The 18800-nt window shown below is 32.6% G+C and overlaps 2 protein-coding genes across 8 annotated transcripts; one reads left to right on the top strand and one right to left on the bottom strand.

Moving 5' to 3' along the window:
* The first annotated feature begins 5280 nt into the window (after positions 1-5280).
* LOC120075490 (plasma membrane fusion protein) lies at positions 5281-11337 on the top strand. 6 transcript variants are annotated; one of them, XR_016529065.1, is made up of 9 exons: positions 5286-5615; positions 5716-5823; positions 5898-6025; positions 6270-6370; positions 6661-6720; positions 7292-7350; positions 8662-8809; positions 9033-9237; positions 9338-9629. XR_016529065.1 is itself a non-coding variant. In XM_039028928.2 (7 exons), the coding sequence occupies exons 1-7, from the start codon at positions 5393-5395 to the stop codon at positions 8673-8675; spliced, it is 693 nt and encodes a 230-aa protein (XP_038884856.1). In that variant the 5' UTR covers positions 5286-5392; the 3' UTR covers positions 8676-9498. The 6 variants fall into 6 exon arrangements, 2 of the variants coding, with proteins under 2 accessions (XP_038884855.1, XP_038884856.1); XR_016529064.1 differs by having other exon boundaries at positions 8961-9237; XR_005481344.2 differs by having other exon boundaries at positions 9033-11337.
* Positions 11338-11418: 81 nt separating this feature from the next.
* ERDL6 (Major facilitator superfamily protein) lies at positions 11419-18143 on the bottom strand. 2 transcript variants are annotated; one of them, XM_039028926.2, is made up of 19 exons: positions 17704-18143; positions 17315-17599; positions 16936-16998; positions 16763-16852; positions 16607-16666; positions 16446-16511; positions 16307-16372; positions 16128-16203; positions 15394-15458; positions 15212-15304; positions 14984-15064; positions 14809-14893; positions 13771-13817; positions 13624-13686; positions 13488-13547; positions 13332-13397; positions 13192-13251; positions 12506-12620; positions 11419-11732 (listed from the first exon to the last, which is right to left on the bottom strand). In XM_039028926.2, exons 2-19 carry the CDS (start codon positions 17504-17506, stop codon positions 11620-11622), a joined length of 1461 nt encoding a protein of 486 aa, XP_038884854.1. In that variant the 5' UTR covers positions 17507-17599; positions 17704-18143; the 3' UTR covers positions 11419-11619. The 2 variants fall into 2 exon arrangements, with proteins under 2 accessions (XP_038884854.1, XP_038884853.1); XM_039028925.2 differs by having other exon boundaries at positions 17808-18143.
* Positions 18144-18800: the final 657 nt, after the last annotated feature.

Below are 18800 nucleotides of genomic sequence, written 5' to 3'. Positions count from 1 at the left end.
AAATGTAATGACTCTTGGCGACCCGACGATCAGCGACCAACCAATTGTCTTAACTATCGACGACCATTGACCGTCTTTATCATCGGTAGGCAATCATCTTGATCGTCGACGACTGACCATTGTGACTATTAACGACCGATTATCTTAATTGTCGGTGACCATTGACTGTCTTCATAGTCGGTGGGCAATCGTCTTAATCGTCAATAATTGAACGACCATTGTGCCATCGTCCATTGATTGTTGTGATCGTCTTCAAACAATGCATGGTCACCGGTGATAGTCGACAATTACTATCAGCAGACTGCCTGTGACCATTGGTCGTTGCTACCTTTTTTATCCTTCGTCTCCCTTTCTTTCTCATTTTTCCATTGGAGTTCTCATTCTTTTCCCTTTCTTTATTTTCACAAAAATAAAAACAATCTCCCTTATTATAGGATCTTTCTTACTAAAGCAATATGTTGACTATGCTAGTCGTGGACTCATGGATAGTCAGATGTTCTTTGTGTCAGTGACTATTATTGATCACTAGGGTTTTCTTTTTATGTTTTTCCCTCTTTCTTCTTCTTCCTCTATCTCCCATTTTTATTAGGAGTTCTTTGTGATATCTTGTTATGGGTCATCAAATTATTCTCTTCACGGGCCGCTACACTACCGTTGTTGGTGATAGTCATCTATTAGCGGTCACCGGCAATTTTTTCTTTCCTCCTTTCTCCACTTTTTTCCCTTCAATTTCTCATTTCCTTCTCCTTCTTCGTTTTTCACAAGAACAAAAAAAACTGACTAATGGATTAAGAATGCTATTAAATGCAAACATTAAAGGTAAAAATCATTTAATGACTACAAGAAAAAGAGATAATTTAGGTTGATAATATGAACACTATGCCAGTTGAGCAATTGAGCTACGCTCTTGTTGGTATTTAAAAATTAAAAGGCAAATGAACTTGTTATAGAACTTAATTTCAAAGTTTTATTGCTATGTCACTAAAAGCTATTTTTTTATATAAAAATAACTAAATGGTTATCATTCATACGTTATTGTCATGAAATTCAATAAACCAAATAAAATAATTTAGGATTACAAAAGACAAAATTAATATAAATTTCATTTAAAAATGAATAGATTAAAATTTTCTTTCAAAATTATCATAAAAATTAATACAGGATACATAGAGGTTATACAGTTCACAAAATAACCACTAAAAAACAGGAAAAAAAAAATCAGATTACCAAAACCCATGCTTGCACTCTAAATACGGGCATTTGTAATACCTAGGCTTCAGAATCCTTTCAAATAAGCCCTCAACATTTGATTGTCATGCTCTTGATTCCGAACCTGCGCTTCAAACACTCCTTAGAGACTTCGTGAGTTTGTACTTTGTACATTCCATTGATGTTTCAAGATAAATTACTATGTATTATTCTAAATTTTAAAAAATTATATATATATATATATCAAAGCAACATTTATGTAAACTAATTAAAAGGTAATGTGAATATAACTCAACTAATATACATTATTTACAATGGAAAAAAATTCAAAAGTTACAATAGAATGGACTATTCCATACTTCTCACTTTCCATGAGTGACATGTGTCACCATTATACTTTTTTATATTAATTTTTTACATGGGCCCTACCAGTAGTTTTAAACAATTATGTCCTCTTTTTTCACCTAACAACTTTCTCTCTCCATCCTTAATTTATATTATTGTTTATATGCCTAATTTTAATTTGTTCCATTTTCTCTTTCTTATATTTGATTTCTAATTCTTCACATTCTTTTTATTTTTATTTTTATTTTTCTTGTCGCTCCCTTATTTTTATCTTTTTTACCATTTTCTTCGTTATTTTCATTTGAATATAGAAAAAAGAAATTTTTTTTTTTTTTTATTCTTTATATTTATTCATCTCTAACAACCCATGTTTTTTTGTATAACAATCCATATATTCATTTTAACTTTTATTTTCGAACTAATTTCAACACTTCCCATCTCTATTCCTAATTTTATTTGTTTTTTTACTGTCCATTTAATTTATTTTGTGTACTTTTAAAATAAAACAAACAATAATAATATGATTCATTTCAATTAAATTATTATGTCTATATTATATTTATAACTATGATTATCATTTTGATATTTTTGTTTGTAACTTTAGATTTGAATGATTAAATAAATGTTTTCACAAACTAAATCAACAATTCATCAAGAAGAGACTTTGATGTGCAAATAATAAATGCATATCGAGAAAAGACAATAAGTAAAATCGAAATCATATTGAAATTCTACTATCACGTATATCTCCACACATCAAAATCATTTGATTTTACCCATCTTGGTGCTTCTTATTTAGAAACGAAGTTGTGTTTGCTTGAGTGAATTGGGTGTCGTTGTAATTTGGAGCGTGTTGGTTAGGAATCCAATTCGGAGCCCATATATATCCAATATTCAAACGTTAATAACAAATATAAATTATTTTGATAATACGGAATACGAAAATGAACATATAACATAACTTTATTTGAAAATAAAAATACTATTGAACTATACAATAAATATGGAGTAAATGAAAGCATCGATTGAATGGGTATCAAATTGCAAAGGCTCCCAAAATAGACAAAGAGACACAAAGCTTGGTTCTTGCGAAACGAGCTACTTCATACAAGAATGCTCATCAACAACAGATTTCTTCTATAACGTTCCAGATTCAAAATTTGGAATCCGGATTCGACACTTGATGGCCCCAAAATCATTCTCTTACGTCCTGGCTTCGTCGTCCTTACGTGTCTTGAATGCTCGTAGAAGTGAAAGTTGTCCTCCACAAACGAACACGGGTTTTTTCAGCATGTTTTGCATGCTTCATAGAATTACTCCAAGCCACCAAAAAGGAAGGTGCATCTGTGATATCAGTTCATTCATGTACCTCACATAAACTAGGTCGTCACATGAGATATTAATTGCAGGACATCTTGAACCAATCTGCTCTGATATCATCTTAAATCACAGATTGACCAAAAAACTTAAGTTGATAGGTGAAGGTAAATTTAATTATAATATCTAACACTCCCTCTCATTTGCGAGCTTGAAATATGAAAAAGAACAAGTAAATGGAAATGAATATTAATTGGGGAGTGTTAGATATTATAATTAAACTTACCTTCACCTCCTGAACTTGGGTCGTTATATCTTAGGAAATTATCAGAAATAACATCCTCAACTTTCTATCTTTTAAAATTACCATGCATTTTAAAAAGTCGTAAAATTAGTTTTTGTCGGTAGTCCTCCGGCACCAACGAGATTTAGTTGAAAATTTTATTTTTTTATGGATGGTTTTAGACTTTTAGGCCTTTCTCGATAGATCTCAGGAAAGATTAACGCCCGGAACTTAGTAATTTAGGTGATTTTCCCTATTTTTTCAAAACTTTGTCCACTTTGTTCGTGTTGTAGAGCGAAATAGGGCCAACATAATATATTATGTTACTGTTTCAACCATTTCTTCAAAAGAATTTAGCACCATCCCATATGATTACATTTCATCTCTGCCTAAGAAGATTTCAAATTCTTTGAGATTTTGAAAAATTGGGGTTGGGGATCTTGCCCTGCTGGTTTCAATTCGATCAAGAAGATTGGGAACCATGAAATTCTCGTCTTTGGATCCTGTGGTGTTGAGAATTTGGTAGGTATTTCTCATCATTAAGTTGTAAAAATAGTTGAAACCGTAGAATGTGATTCTGGGTTTGTTGAATTTGCGAGCAGTGTTCGTCGTGAATAGTAAACAGCCATCGGAGATGATGAGCAATTTGGTGGAGAAAGGGGAAGAGAGAATTTTTCATTTTAAATTTAAAAATGTTTTAAAATAATTTTAAAAATACCTCAATAATTTATTGGGAACCTATTAAACTTATTTGTCAAAAGTGAGAGACTAAATTGATTAAATTAGACTAAAGGTACCTATCATTAAAAACTCATGATCAAAATTTTTCCTAATAATGTATAATGGTGACACATATCACTCATGGAGAGGAAGAGGTATAGAAGAATCCACACCACCGTAGGACTAGAAATTTTCTCGTTACAATATTAGTGGTTCAGATCCCCTATCTCCATGGTATTAAAAAAAAAATCCAGCAAATTCAAGCAATATCAAGTGTAACATTGATCGAAAATGACTATTTTAGACTTTCACAGACAAATAGAAATTAAAACTCTATTTACTTACTAGAAATTGAAATGAGCCGAATTAAGAATACTATTTCTTTGTTTACTAGGAGTTGTTGTAATTAAAAAAAAAAAAAAAAAAAAAAGTTCATTCATGTTGTTCTGAATATGGTTGAAAATCGAACTAGATAATCATTATTAAATAAGATGTCAATTAACTTTCAAACAAAAAATGGAAACCAAACCTCAAAGGTATTTCTTTTTTCACAGCCCGCTAAATTATGCACCACTCTGTTATAGGATATAGGAACGAAATTAAAATCCATCACCCTAATTTCAGATATGAAATTGAAAATTTGAGCATAAATAACACAAAGATTAAAGAGTTAATCCTCTTCACCACTACTTCAGCATCAGACTCCATCCAAGTAGAAGCAAAACCCAATTCATCTGCAGGCTTTAGCCTAGACAGGAGCGCCAATGCCTCCCCTGCATCTGCCTCCGTCAGTCTCAACTGGAACTCCGATTGAGCTGACACCACCTCACCTCTGCATTTGGTCAAATTCAAAATGTTATAATTTTCGTCTTATTTTAATTTAGTCTATAATTCTTTAAAATCATTTTCATTACATACCTATGTTCTATAATTCAAAGACAATTTTTTTTTTTTTTTTATTGATATTTGGAGTGAAAATTTATCCTAACATTAAAAAAAATTGTATCTAAATTTAAATTCGATAAAAATGTCATTATTATTATTTAAAAATAAAACAGAAAGCATATAAGCTTATATTATTAATGGTGGAGATTGAACCCACGAAAAAAGATTAGATTATTATTTTCATTTTTATACTTTGGATTTGGTTCAAATTTAGTCCTTATACTTTTAGTTGTCCAATTTTAATCTATATCTTTTTAATAAAATTTAAATGTTGTTCCTCAAATTAAAATTGATTAAATAATAATAATAATTTTCATGTGAAGAAATATATTACGTGAATTTATTTTCAAAATATTAATAAATAACATTTAAAAAAAAATCAACAATGAACTACCTTTGTAAAAGAATTAAAATTTGAACAATTGAAAATATAAACAATAAAATTGAACAAACTTAGAAGTGTACAACCAAAGTAGGATTAAAAGAATATATATTTTTTCAGAGAAAAGAAGAAAAAAAAATCCGCTCGTTGCATAATCAATTCATAACTGAGAAGCATCCCCGCTCTCCGGCATGACAACAATCGGATTCCGCCTTACCCCGGTTCGTGCCGCCGTGTCACCACCTTCTCCACTTTCTCAAAATCCTAACAATGATCCATTCCAAGAAAGCCAACCACCGCGCCATCAACTTCCGATTACAACATCTCGCAGAGGCCTCACCATGCTCTCATTTATCTCTGCGGTGCCGTCTCTGTTTCTACCCGCTCCCGCCACTGCTTTCAATATCGGCATTTGTAAGCACCACGCAATCACAACGTTGATTTTTCAATTGTTTCGTTTTCATTGTGTTCTTTATTTTGTTGTTGGAACCCTAGTTTATTGGTTTCTATGCAGCAGGACCAAAGGATTGGCTGAAGGAGCAGAAGAAGAAGGCCTCCAAATTCCTCTTGGCACCAATTGAGGCCTCCAGAGACAGCCTTCAAACAGTTCACCTTTTGCTTTGTAAGTCTCTCACCGTCTCTTGTTTCTCCTTTATCTCCTCGTTCGGTATTTTCTTACATCGTCTTCGGTTGCAGCCAACGATTCCGATTACTCAAACAAGGATATGGAGGATGTTCATAGACTGCTTAAGTCTGCTGCAAGGGATTGCGTTTTGAAGGACAGGAATTCGTTTGTTCAATTTCAAGCGAGCACTGGAGTCGAGGTTCAATTTCCTAATATTGCTTGTGTTTCTCTCTGCAATCGTTTTGAATTACTTGCGTTTGTAAACCATGAATTATCCAAATATAACGTGCAATTCAAACTATTATTTTAGCATTCCATGCCGCTACTCATAGAATCTTTTGAAGTATGTACTAAATTAACATTGAACAAGGTTAGACATGTTGAAATATTTTTCCAATATCCCAGCTTGAATGTTCTTTGGTTTCAACTTTTGAATTCCGCAGGTCTGTACATTTCAATTGATTGTGAAAAATGCATCCTCCTTGCTTGGAAACAAAGATCCTATAAAACTAGAAGCTGAAAGTCTATTAAAAGATCTAGTAAGGTAACCTTCCATTTCATTTGCTGATGCCTATTATATTATTTCTTCAATTGGAAGTGCTTTGATTTTGATAAGTAATCATTACCTGTTTGGTCATTTAATTTATAAGGTAATTGCTTTACGTTTATTTGTACAGTGAAGATAAGAATAAAGATTAAATTTCTCAGGGTTATTGGATAAAAAAGTTCCAACAAAATTGAAGAGCTGTATATCCTCTCTTTCAATAATCCAACAGTCATTAGTTTTGTTTGTATTGATTGTCATTGTAATATTTTCTCGCTCTTATGATGCAGCTCTTTCACTTTTCTTAATAGTCTTGCATATGAAACTGATATTCAAGTCGATTCCAATAGGTATGTACACCATCATTTGAGGCTCAAATAAAGTTTTTTTTTTTACTCTTGAACAGCTACTTGTCTTATCTCAAATCAATATTCTAATAGAACAGTCCTGTTACTTAGTAATTAGATTATCCAAAATGTTAGATTTTCTTTCACATCCTTTGATGATTCTTTTCCCAATCTAGGATGTTCAGTTAGTAGGTGGTCCATTTTCTTTTATTACATGGCTTAGTAAAATGGTAAAGACGTGAACTAGATTTGGATTCTATGGGAATTCGTATTTTGGGTGTGCATAAGTGAAACTCAACTGCAAGATCTTCCTAGAGGGTAGCAATGCTATAAGATTGAGGAATCCATGGAAGTGATGAATGGAATTGTAGTTTGGTTTCAAGGCCATAACAGCCGTGTAACTCAGATACAATATTCTGCTGACTTACTTTAACAACCAAATGAAGCTCTTTCATTCTGCTATAAATATTGCAGGGAACTTTTCCTGTGAATTTAAGTACAAAAAATTGTGGTAATCTAATTTTTTTTGCGTGTATACTTGTTTATTTATTTATTTGTTATTATTTTGTTGCAGACAAAGGGTACTGGACGCACTAAATGATACCATGTCTTCCCTCGACAAATTTGAGAAGGGTATTAAGGATTGTCTTGAAATTTAAGTCCAATTATTTATTTTTTTGTAATTATATTTTTCTTGTCCAAACAAGCGACAACTAGATGAAACCAAAAGCAATGCTGTCGATATATCTATGATTTAAAAGTTAAAATGGATGTACACCCTATCATATATGTGCTTCTGTGTGCGTGTATGTGTGCGTTCATATTTAGTTTAGAATTATTATATATCTTGAAAGTCTGGAAGTCTAACCATTTGGTTCTAATTTCTTTTCCAAGCCACGCTATTTAGATATTTGTGGGCAAATCCATTCTTTTTTTTAGTCGTTATGTATCATTGTCAGTGTTTTAAAAACTAGGTTCAAAGCGTAAGTCCTGTGCCTTGCCTTGGAAAGACGAGGCTCACAAAATAAGATGCTAGCATGCCTTTTGTGAAGCTCTCAGACTCAAAGTCCTACCTTGAAATTTTTTAATTATTTTTAAAAAATAGTAATTATCAAGTGTCTTACTTCTTTCTTAGCTAAAAGAATCAAGTTTACTATGTTTTGGTTTTTTTTTTTTTTCATATTTTCACTTCAACTATGCTTTTTGTTTTTAATGTAATATTTTTATATATAGTGTGCCTCACAAAAAAAAAAAAAATTACTCCTTTTTGTGCACTTTACATTTAAGCTTCAGAGGGCCATTGTGCCTTAGACATTTAAAAACATAGATCATTGTACTAACAAAGGTAAAGACATCCCGTTCTCACAGATTATTGCAGCAATCTTTTGATGCTTTCAACGTTAGTACACCGTGATGTATAAAAAATTAAATAGCCAACTACCAGAGTGTATAAAACCAATGAAACTGGGGATCAAATAACTATGTGCCGATGATTTGCTATTTTGTTGTGTAAATTTTTTTCTCTTGTTGCATATGATTGAGTTAAAATCACATGCCTGTTGAATAATGTAGGCGGGATTCCCAATTAATTATTGCAAGTCCAATTTCATGATCTCTTACTTAACAACTGTGTCCTCGAGTAATGAAATAAGTCCAATTTTCTAGGCCATTGTCATTAATTTAGTAGACCCTATTTCAGGAATCATATTTGTACAGGTGATTTCTTTTCACAAGCAGAAGTGTAAACATTGTGGTGGAATGCTTATAATTTACTTCTTTCAGAAAGCACAATTTAGGTCCAAAGTTGTCTTTGTTCTGATTGCATAGTTTACATAGGATACATACTAAACTTACACGTGTATGACTACACCTGTGATATGGAATGGTGTAGAAACCTTGGGCATTATAATCTGACATCCTCTCTATGGAATTGTTTTAATGAAGCATGTAGCAGGTAGATGTGGCGTCTGACATTCATCCAACTTACTCAAAGATTTTCATCTTGTGGATTGTCTTTATGGGATGGACGGTAGCTGAGGCGAACCAGAAGCCTGTACTAAATACAAGCGCCTGCAGGGTTTTCCACATCAGGGTGAGTCTGCATGTCTAGACTCCTAGTACCAACACCGATTAGGACTCGTTTTGCTAGAAAAGGAAAACAAGATTTGTTATTTTTGCTATTTTGGCTATGGCTAAGTTCTAGTTCTAACCCATCTGGCTATGTTTGGGACCTCTTAATGCAGTATGAACTCTAACTGGCACTTTCAATTTTTGAATCAAACCAACAAGAATCACTCCAGAAATCTCTCTTGCAGTGCTGCTTCGATCTTTCTTTATCTTCTCATGAAGGTTTCTCAGGCTCCAGCTAGTAACTCTGCTAGTGTATCACGTGCTTCCAAATTGTTCTTCTCCAAGCGTTGAAGGTAATCCCACATTCAGCCTCAATTTTAGCATAAACTTCTCGTACACTGTCGGCCAACCATATCTGTAAGCTTTAACTCAGACCACCCTGGGTGTCTGGTGAGCCATTCTCTTTATCAGTCATGCTTCTATTTTAAAACTGGCTTTTAGAATTGATAATAAATAGGGAAGCAGATAAAGCACTCTTCTGTTTTTGTAGGAAAAAGGTGTGCGAGAAAGAAAAATATAGCAGGATTTTAAGGGATAAGGAAAGAGAACCACACACAACCAACGCTTACCCCCACTCTCCCGAAAAAAAAAAAAAAAAAAAAAAAAAACTCAATTTAATGAAAAGGGCAAATTTTGAGTACGTTACAGGTACTTTGGCAGCATTTGCTAACGATTACAGCTTGTTTGCATTTCGTTTACCATAGTTTGTATGAAACTTGAATAAAAAAGTTGCATTCCTAGCCCAATTCCAAAAGAAAAAAACAAGTTTTTTTTTTTTAAAACATGGGTAAAAATAGTTATCAAAAAGCAAGAGATTTAGAGGTGGAAAAAATATTTATAGGCTTAATTTTTAAAAATAAAAAATGAAATAGTTACTAAATAAGGCTTACATTTTTTATTTTTGGTTTTTGAAAATTAAGCATATTTTCTCTTATTTTCTACCAGATTGAAATCTTTCTCGTAAAATTTTTAGCTAAATTCTAAAAACAAAAATAAATTTTTAAAAATTATTTTTTTAGGTTTCAAAAGTTTTCAAACTTTGCTTAGTTTAAAAACAATGTGGATAGTAAGTAAGATAACAAAACAAGAAATCTAGGGGTCTAACCGCGGAAGAGGTGTATGTATATCTTATTTTAAAAATTAAAAATAAAAAATTAAATAATTACTAAATGAGTTTTTTTTTTAAAAAAAAATAATTTTAAATTTAGATGACAAATGTTATTCTTATTCTAATTCTGTGCATGTGACAATTGATAATCTAGCATGGGAGTAGTAGGTAAGATTAATGTACTACTAGTTTAAGGTGATTGTAATATCATATTCATTTTGTTCACCTTATCATGGAAAAGTTTTCATACTAATTTCCCTAGTTTTGCCTGAGGACGGGGTATTGATTACCACGCCGGCCTAGTCTTGGGGTTGGGATTGTTTGGTTATAGCGTAAGAATCTTACCTCTCTAGTTTGTATGTTAATTTAGATAGTAAAAACTTTTTCCAATAGTAACGTGTATTCTATTTCTATATTTTATTTCCTTAATTCAGCTCATTCTTTCATCTGTTTACTTATTTATTTTTAGTACGATAATTATATACCTAATGGGACTATTAATTTTTTGAACTTTTGATTTTAAATTCATGGACTAAAATTGTAGTTTGACTTATGCTTTTTTCTGAATTAATATTCGATTTACCTATCTATTTTTAAACCAAAAAGAAATAAATGTGTCAAACTGTTTATGATTTTTTCTAATAATAATGATAATCCTGTCATTCATGTGGGTAGGGGTGCACCAATTCTTGGAGGCTCGATTTAGATTTCATGTCTGTTTAGGAATTAGTGTCCAAACTTCTCTCAAGACCCCCTTCTGAAAGTACAGATTTAAAAGTTATGATCAAAGTACTTGACTTTATAAATTTTGATATAAATGATAAACTTCAATTCCGATATTAAAAAATTCAAAAAATTAATCTAAATTAGTAAATAAATATTTTATTATTTAAAATTTTTTATGATATAATGGAAATATAGATTTACCTCGTCAATATCGAGTCCATGAAAATGTGGAACTATGTCAAAAAAAAAAAATTAATACATGGTTATATCTGAATTATTTATCTATTAAAATATGAAACAATTTTCCATGAAATTGAAAGTTGGAATTTATCATTTCACATATAACTTGATTAAATAATAAAATAAAATAAAATAATGCGCCAAGTGGTAACCGTAATTAATTTTTTATTTTATAAAGTGAACTTAAAATTTTGAAACCGAAACGGACATTTTCATACAAAAATATAATATAGAACGACATTTTCTTCGAGGATAAAACTGCTTATTTGTGTAACTCTAAAAAATAAATTTTAAAAATATTTTTTTCCAGTTTAATTCAGTGGTAATTAGCATATCTCCATTAGCATATCTCCATGCTATGCTTCACATTCATTGTAAAAAAAAAAAAAAAAACAAAAACAAAAAAAAAAACAGAACATTTTTGTAGTTGAAAATGTCGAATGTGTACCAAGTTCGCGGTAAGTATATAATGCAGAAAAAAAAACCAGAAACATATATAAAGTCAAATTTAATGTAATGAAATTATATAAACAAAATTATTGGCCAAATAGAGGTGCAACAACAGAAAGATATTGCAAAAATATGGAATAATAAAAGCCAAAGAGAAGACTTCTGGTTTGATGCTTGCAGAAAGAGAACTTTTGCAGACATGTCCTCTTCCTAACTAATAAATCGAATAGGAAAAGAAAAGAGAGGGTTCATCTAAAGGAAAACTGAATTTCTTCAAGGGTTCTGCCTTTTGTCTCAGGTACCCAAAGAGTAACAAATAGCACCATGAAACCAGTCACCATCAAGTAGATTGTAAATGTTCCTGTCAAATCCATGATTTGCCTCAGATTCACATTCATTAGAGCTTAAACTGATGGATTTAAGCTCACTATTTCTATTATTATCACCAAATGATCGATAAGCGATCATGCAAGCTTACATACACTTCAAATTCTCACAGAACAACCACATGATCCTACTACATTAGGTTGTTCAGAAAATTTGTAGGATATCAAATCATAAGTGGCTACCATCATCTAAACTCATTCGCTCTAAAACCCGTTTTAGATTTGCTAAATTATGCCCATGCACACATATGGTCGATACTACTTATCAAGTGTGACAAATGTAAAATTGATTTAAAACAAGTAGAATGTGTAAACTATTAATACCAATAGAAAGCAAATGACATTGTAGAGTTATAATAAAGAAACTTGTGTGATTTCAGATCTTCATTTCATAATGGAACGAAGGACACTGCAAAGTGAGTTCAGATGTTAATTATGTTTGCCTACAGCTATTGTTCTTCTCACGTGCGATTTTAGATGTTAATTTAATTTTGTTTTCCAAGACTAGTACATCAAACGTAAGAACGTACCTACAAATCGTGTCTTAACCGATAAAATTACACTAGTTTTGAAGTTGATATAACTTTTCACGAGCCCAGATGTTAATTTAGTTTTAAAAAAGACCTAAGGTGTGAACTATTATTAATATCAATTCTGAAGCAAATGACATCGCAGAATTCTATACCAAAACTCCAATCCTGTCGTATTAGATCGTCACTAGACGCAAAAACTTAAGAGAGAAACATACCTCCACTGCTCCATGCTAAGAGCAGATTAGCAGACATTGTGACTCCCCATGCGCTAAACCAGTTGGCTAGTGTTGCTATACTACCAGCAAGACCCTTGATATCCACAGGAAGAATCTGCACCCCAATACTACATGTTAGCTTAAAGTTGCAAGAGAAATTTGTAGCTTATGTTCTAAATGAACATAACTTTACTAACCCCTCAACCACACCAACTCAAGGTCTTATCATTTTACAGTAGAAAGAGGGGGGAAAATGATGAGATAAGACCAAAAATCTTTTCGACTCCGAAATCCTTTTTGGTACGAAATCGACAAGTAAAGAATATAAAAAAACGTAAAGAATAGAGAAGATCCTTTTTTATACAAAATTGACAAGTAAAGACTACTAACAATATGTTAGCTACGTCCACAGAGCAGGAGTAGAACAATTTTATTAGAAAGAATGTTACAAAATACAGAATAATCATGCCACTGGAATTAGAGAGTTTATATGGTGCACTTCTCTAAACCCTAGGATCATAATCGTAAATAAACTATAAATAATTAAACATGCCAAATACGAAGCGCCATGTAACAGATTCAAGGCATTCCAACACTTTTCATAGTCCGACTCTGATCTGATTCAACCATAAAAAGGAAACAAAAAAGTTATCTTTTAGGAAAAAGTAGCACAATGAGCATAATACCTCGGACATTATGATCCATGGAATTGCTCCAACACCAAGAGAGAAAGCGACAACCATGGCCTGCAGAAAGGATATCTCCTATTGACTCACAGGATCAAACTTTTGCAACTAATTATATTGACGTGTAAACTTCAACATACCACAACACCAACTACAGAGACAATCCCTGCTATACTATACAAACTGGAATCCTTAGAGACAGCATCCTGACATCAATTTTGCAACACAACAAAGCTTTAGATGCATTGCACTAAGATCTTGAGGCTATGAAAGAAACAAATAAAGAACCAGTTTACCTTCACAAAGAATGCCACAGCAACAATCAGAAGGCTAAGAGTCATTCCAGCAGAGGAGATCTGAAAATAAAATTTTAAGATATTAACAAAGATGCAGACAAATTAAGAGAATTAAGAATAGTAACATGAAACTCACAATAAGTAGAAGACGACGTCCAGCTCGGTCAATCACCCATGTTGTAACTGCAGTGGCAACAACCTAAAAGAACATGCAAGTTGTTGCTGAAAAGCAGAGTTCAGATGGAGAAAATCAGCCACTGAGCACATCAATTTTAGATTGTACCTGAATAGCGCCAAGGCCAAATGTAGCAGCATTACTGGAGGTAATACCTGTTTCAAGATGCGACATTTGGTGGAGATTACATTTCTCTCCTCTATTTATTTTGACTTTTGGATAAGAATACTTTTTTGAAGAGATGCATAATAGAAGTAGTAGATATATAATATATAAGAAATATGAGTGGGAAAATATTAGAAATGTTATTATTATTATTATCATTATTTTGACAAAATTAGGAATATTATTAGGATATTCAGAAGACATACTTTTCATTGGCTAAGGTTATAAATAGAGTAGGTTGGAGTGGTGTTATTCGGCTAGCATATTTTGAGAGTGGTTAAGGAGAGGACTGAGTCTCCCGAATGATTAATACCCTTTAATTTTGTTTGGTAGTGCAACATATTTCCGCTTTTAGTTCTCTTGATTTTCAGTCTCAGTTCTGTTTCCTACCATGGAGGGTAATCATAATTACACTAGAAAATAGAAGAAACAGGGCCAGCTTAAACCCCTAAAATTATAAGGGATGAACTAATTAGGACCCTGAGCAACATTGTTCAATTAAAAATCTATAACTCAAGCCTCTAACAATGTCCCATACACCACTTAGAAGGAAATATTTAGGTTTAATTTCTATTTTGGTCCTACTTTCAAAATATTCATTTTGGCCTATATACTTTCAAAATATCCATTTTTATCCATATTTGTTCATGTAATTTACAAAGTGACAATTTTGGTGTCTATTTAAAAATTCTAACACAAATTTTATACACCGACAAAAACCACTTAATATCATGACAAGATTTCAAGAAATGTATTGAGTGGAGTGTTGTGTTAAAATTGTGATAGAGAAGAATGAAATAAAAATGAAAACAAAAGGACTAAAATGATTACATTTCAAAAGTACGGAACTAAAATAGACGATTCAAAATTAAAGAGACTACAATAGACTGACCAAAAATCAACAAAACAAAGGAAAAAAGTAAAGGACCAAAGAAAGGATCTAAACCAAATACCTAAAGCAGGCCAGATATATTTACTTACCGGCAGATGCAAAGATGGTACTCGAATAGAATAAAACACCATTAATTCCACTTAGTTGCTGCAGAATAAGTAATCCTATACCAATCTGCATATGTGATAGAGCTGGAAAAGTAAGTTCCTGAATTCTAGGCTTAATATGAAATATACGTGAACAGAATCTTTAAAATCTCCATACCGACAAAGGCAACCAGTATCTTTTCTGCTTCAGATCTGCAAATCTAATAGTTCTTCTTCTGTTAGCAGAAGCTACAGACCTCTGCATCATGTAAGTCGGAAGCAGTTATTTGAATTGATGGTGTGAGATGGTTACAGATAAACATACTTTCCATGGTTCTTCATGAAGAAACAGGACTCGTGGCTGACAGTTGGGGAAAAACCAATTCAGTGAATTTATTATGTGTACCTTGATTTCATTTACTTCAATGGTTATATCAGTATCAAACCCACGAAGAACTTGCAAAGATGTTTCAAATTCTTCTGTCATCCCCATCTTTGCCTAAAGGTTTACAAACAATATAAATATTTTAAAAAAAACTGTAAAAATTAAAATTTATAAGTCAAAGACATCGATGTCATGATTTTCACCAGCCATCTTGGAGATTCTGGGATGAAAAACAATCCAGGTATCAGTATTGTACAAGGCAAAATTCCTGCAAAAGAAGTTTGTCGTGATGTTTCATCAATTAAAATTTGTACTTTCTGATGTTAAAGAGGGAGGAAAGGATGGTTAATGATGCCAGGACAGGATCACACAAGTACATGACATATTTTATCATCCCTATTTTAATGGCAATCCAAAAGGAAAAGAAGAAGAAGACATAGTGTCACAGCATGGCATTAGAAACTGTTCAACATAACCACCACTCACTCTGAAGAACTTTCTAACATCACCACAAACCAAAATCTGATGCTCATGTTTCCAACTTCAGTTGGAGCTTGGTATCAACGGGGATCCCTCGCTGAGAGCAGTATTTTTATAATGAAACAATGTTGAACTATAGGTTTTTCATCAATTCCACATTCATAAAGACAAGATTTCAGAGCATGTCTTTTTCATAATACTTTATTAAATGAAGGTTCTTCTCTTTACTGAAGTAGGCCTAGATAAATATGCGGTGAGAAAATAGCCAAGCACCTTCCACATTTCAAAACTTCATTTTAGGTAGAATGTTGCATAATGTTTTTAACGCTTGACGATTTGTAAGCATAAATTTTAGGGTGTTATGTTGCATTTGTAAGCATAACTTTTAGGGTGTTATGTTACATCATTGAATAGCAAACGACAATAGCACTCGCATAGATCCTTTTAGATAACTTACCCAAAACTGCAAGTATTCTCCATGGTACGAATAGTCCCAGCAGATAAGACAGCATAATTCCCACGGTAACAGACAGCTACACCACAAAAATGAAAGTAGCTAAGTTGAGAGGTGGTTGGAACTAAAAAGACTACAAATTCCAAGGCCAGTTCACGGTACAAAAACCAAATGTAACCAACCTGATTGACTGAACCGAGACTTCCTCTCAAGTTTTGTGGTGCTATCTCAGCTATATAAACGGGAACCTAGAATAGAAGATAGAGTCCCTTCAGTAAAAATACACAATCTGATATAACCTAGCTGAAATTAAAGTCACACCGTATAAGAGATTATTCCCACGCCAAATCCTTCCAGTAACCTCCCCATGTAGAGGAAAGAAGAATCCTACATAAACAATGAAAATTGGTTATATATAGCTTATGCTGCCAGTCTGCATATGGAAAAGTGTTGGTTACAAAATGGATATATTTCAAACTAACTTTTGCAAATGATATAGTAAGCCACCCTATAATATTGGGAATTGCAGCAATCATTAAGGCCTGACATTAAGAACATAAAAGTAAGATTTAGTCATCCAAACAGAAGAAAACTTTCGGCAAGACGAATTAAAGCAAGAATCAATGAACCAGTATTACCCCTTTCCGCCCAATATACTCAGCCAACTGACCGCTGGTTATAGCCCCAACCATAGCACCAACATTGCTTAAAGAACCAAATAAAGAATACTGTTTCATGAATCAGGTCAGACACGATTGTAGTTCACAAATGCAGAATGAAGAAAAGAAAAAACAAGACAACAGAGACACACCTCCGAGACAGTAAGTCCAAGATCCCGAGTTATTGCAAATTGGGTCGGTGATGAATACCCTCCCTGCAAAGTCAATACTTACTCTGAATGCTTGTTCAACAGAATCAACAATTTGCGACGAATTCCAGAGTTACCAACAAGCAAAATTCTAATTAAAAAAACAATCAACAGAACTAATTGCAATTGAAATGCTCTTCTCTATCAGATCTTTTAGTTCATTCTAGTTTCTTCCATAAAAAAAATCAATCCCAGTAATTCTAAAGGTTCATCTGAAACCAACTAATATACTTCCAATCAATCCAGTACCCACAAAATCCGCAGTCAAATCAGCAAAAAATTCTCTCAAAGATTTGGAAAATAAGACAGAACAAGTACTTACCGTGAAACCAAACTGGATAGGGCCCAAAGCAACGATGAGAACACAAGCAACTACAGAGATTGAGTTGTCACGAATTGCCTGAGACGAACCCATCAGACTGGATTGCCTCGAACCCATTCGATACCAGCTCCCCGTGTGCAAAAATGGCTTCCTGAGATCCCTCCCATCTTCACTATCGTCCCTGAAACTCATCCTCTGTTACACTCTCTCGAAACCCAACTCCAAAACCTCTTTGACGAAGATCAACAGCTCTTTCGTAATCAAACCCCCAACCTGGCGCGCGATCTGTTTGTAGAAATGCCACAATCAATAATAATTTTGTAGATACTGAAGAAAGAAAATAGTGGATATATATAACTTCCTAAAGTAAGATATTCCCAGTTACTCACAACTCTAATTATCTCCTTCAATCTTTCTCTCTAAAATTAGGCCACAAACGGACAGATTCACCAAAAATCATACATCAATACGTATAAATATACAAATAGATTACATATAATTTGTGAGCTCATTTTACTGGGCCATCCCTTCTCAGCATCATCGTGGCGACTGGTTGGCAATTTGGCGACTTCAGTCGAATCTGAGGTTGTTGTGGTACAGCTTGCGCTATAAATTATTTGTTCTTCGAGCTTTAGACTTGGTTGGTTTGAATTTACGAGCACGTTTTTAAGCCGCATTCTTATAAAATTCCAGAAACGTCAGCTCAAATTCATCGTTTGTCGAGAATCGAGTGATGCTGTTTATCAGTGATCACATTGTTTTAAGAATTGAAATTTCTTAAGTGTGGAATTGCTTAAGGTAGATAAAGCTAATGACCTCATTTTAGTCTAATAGTTGCAATGATTAGTGCAGCTAAATCTAATAGATAAAAGAGCGATAACGCAGTTATGTTCTCCTCCTCTCTACCACATAAATAAAAAATAAAAATAAAATAAAATAATAATTTTTAAAAAAAATTAAATTGACACATAACAATATTTTAGAATGGATACTTCTAAGCTCTGGTATATAGAATGGATACTTCTAAGCTTCACCCAAATTTTTTCTATGGTTAAATTACAAATTTAGTTATGGACGTTGACTTTGTATTGGATAGGTTGAACTTTCTGAAAAGAGTCTAATAAATGTCTAAACTTTTAATTTCGTGTTAATAAGTTTTTTGCTTTCTCAATTTTGCACATAATAAATATATGAACATTTAATTTTTCTTATTTTTTATCTAAAAGGTTAGGATAAAATTCGAAAATTTCAAAAATTAATCCAACTTTAACACCTGAATTTAAATTTTAAGTTTTGTGACCCTCTAAATAGTTAATGTTTTGTTTAATAGATGGATTAAAAACTTTTGAAAAATTAAAAATTAAGGCCTCGTTTGATAATCCTTTCGTCTTTTGTTTTTTAAAATTAAGTTTATATTCTCTCATTTTCTTACCATAGTTTGCATCTTTCTTAAATAGAAAAGCTGAATTTTTAGCCAAAATCTAAT

The sequence above is a fragment of the Benincasa hispida genome, chromosome 4 (assembly GCF_027475165.1).
Source record: "Benincasa hispida cultivar pf3 chromosome 4, pf3_genome.v1.1, whole genome shotgun sequence".
Classification (NCBI taxonomy): domain Eukaryota; kingdom Viridiplantae; phylum Streptophyta; class Magnoliopsida; order Cucurbitales; family Cucurbitaceae; genus Benincasa; species Benincasa hispida.
This window is presented reverse-complemented; position numbering and strand designations above follow the sequence as displayed.

What these genes read in the sequence shown, in the direction of transcription:
- LOC120075490 (XM_039028927.2), top strand. Translation starts at nt 5,393, where the DNA reads ATGACAACAATCGGATTCCGCCTTACCCCGGTTCGTGCCGCCGTGTCA. An exon ending in AAGCGAGCACTGGAGTCGAG is followed by an intron (nt 6,026 to 6,269) that starts GTTCAATTTCCT and finishes TGAATTCCGCAG; the next exon opens with GTCTGTACATTTCAATTGAT. An exon ending in CTATTAAAAGATCTAGTAAG is followed by an intron (nt 6,371 to 6,660) that starts GTAACCTTCCAT and finishes CTTATGATGCAG; the next exon opens with CTCTTTCACTTTTCTTAATA.
- ERDL6 (XM_039028926.2), bottom strand. Translation starts at nt 17,506, where the DNA reads ATGAGTTTCAGGGACGATAGTGAAGATGGGAGGGATCTCAGGAAGCCA. An exon ending in GAGAATACTTGCAGTTTTGG is followed by an intron (nt 15,459 to 16,127) that starts GTAAGTTATCTA and finishes CTTCTTTTGCAG; the next exon opens with GAATTTTGCCTTGTACAATA. An exon ending in TTGAAGTAAATGAAATCAAG is followed by an intron (nt 15,065 to 15,211) that starts GTACACATAATA and finishes TACATGATGCAG; the next exon opens with AGGTCTGTAGCTTCTGCTAA.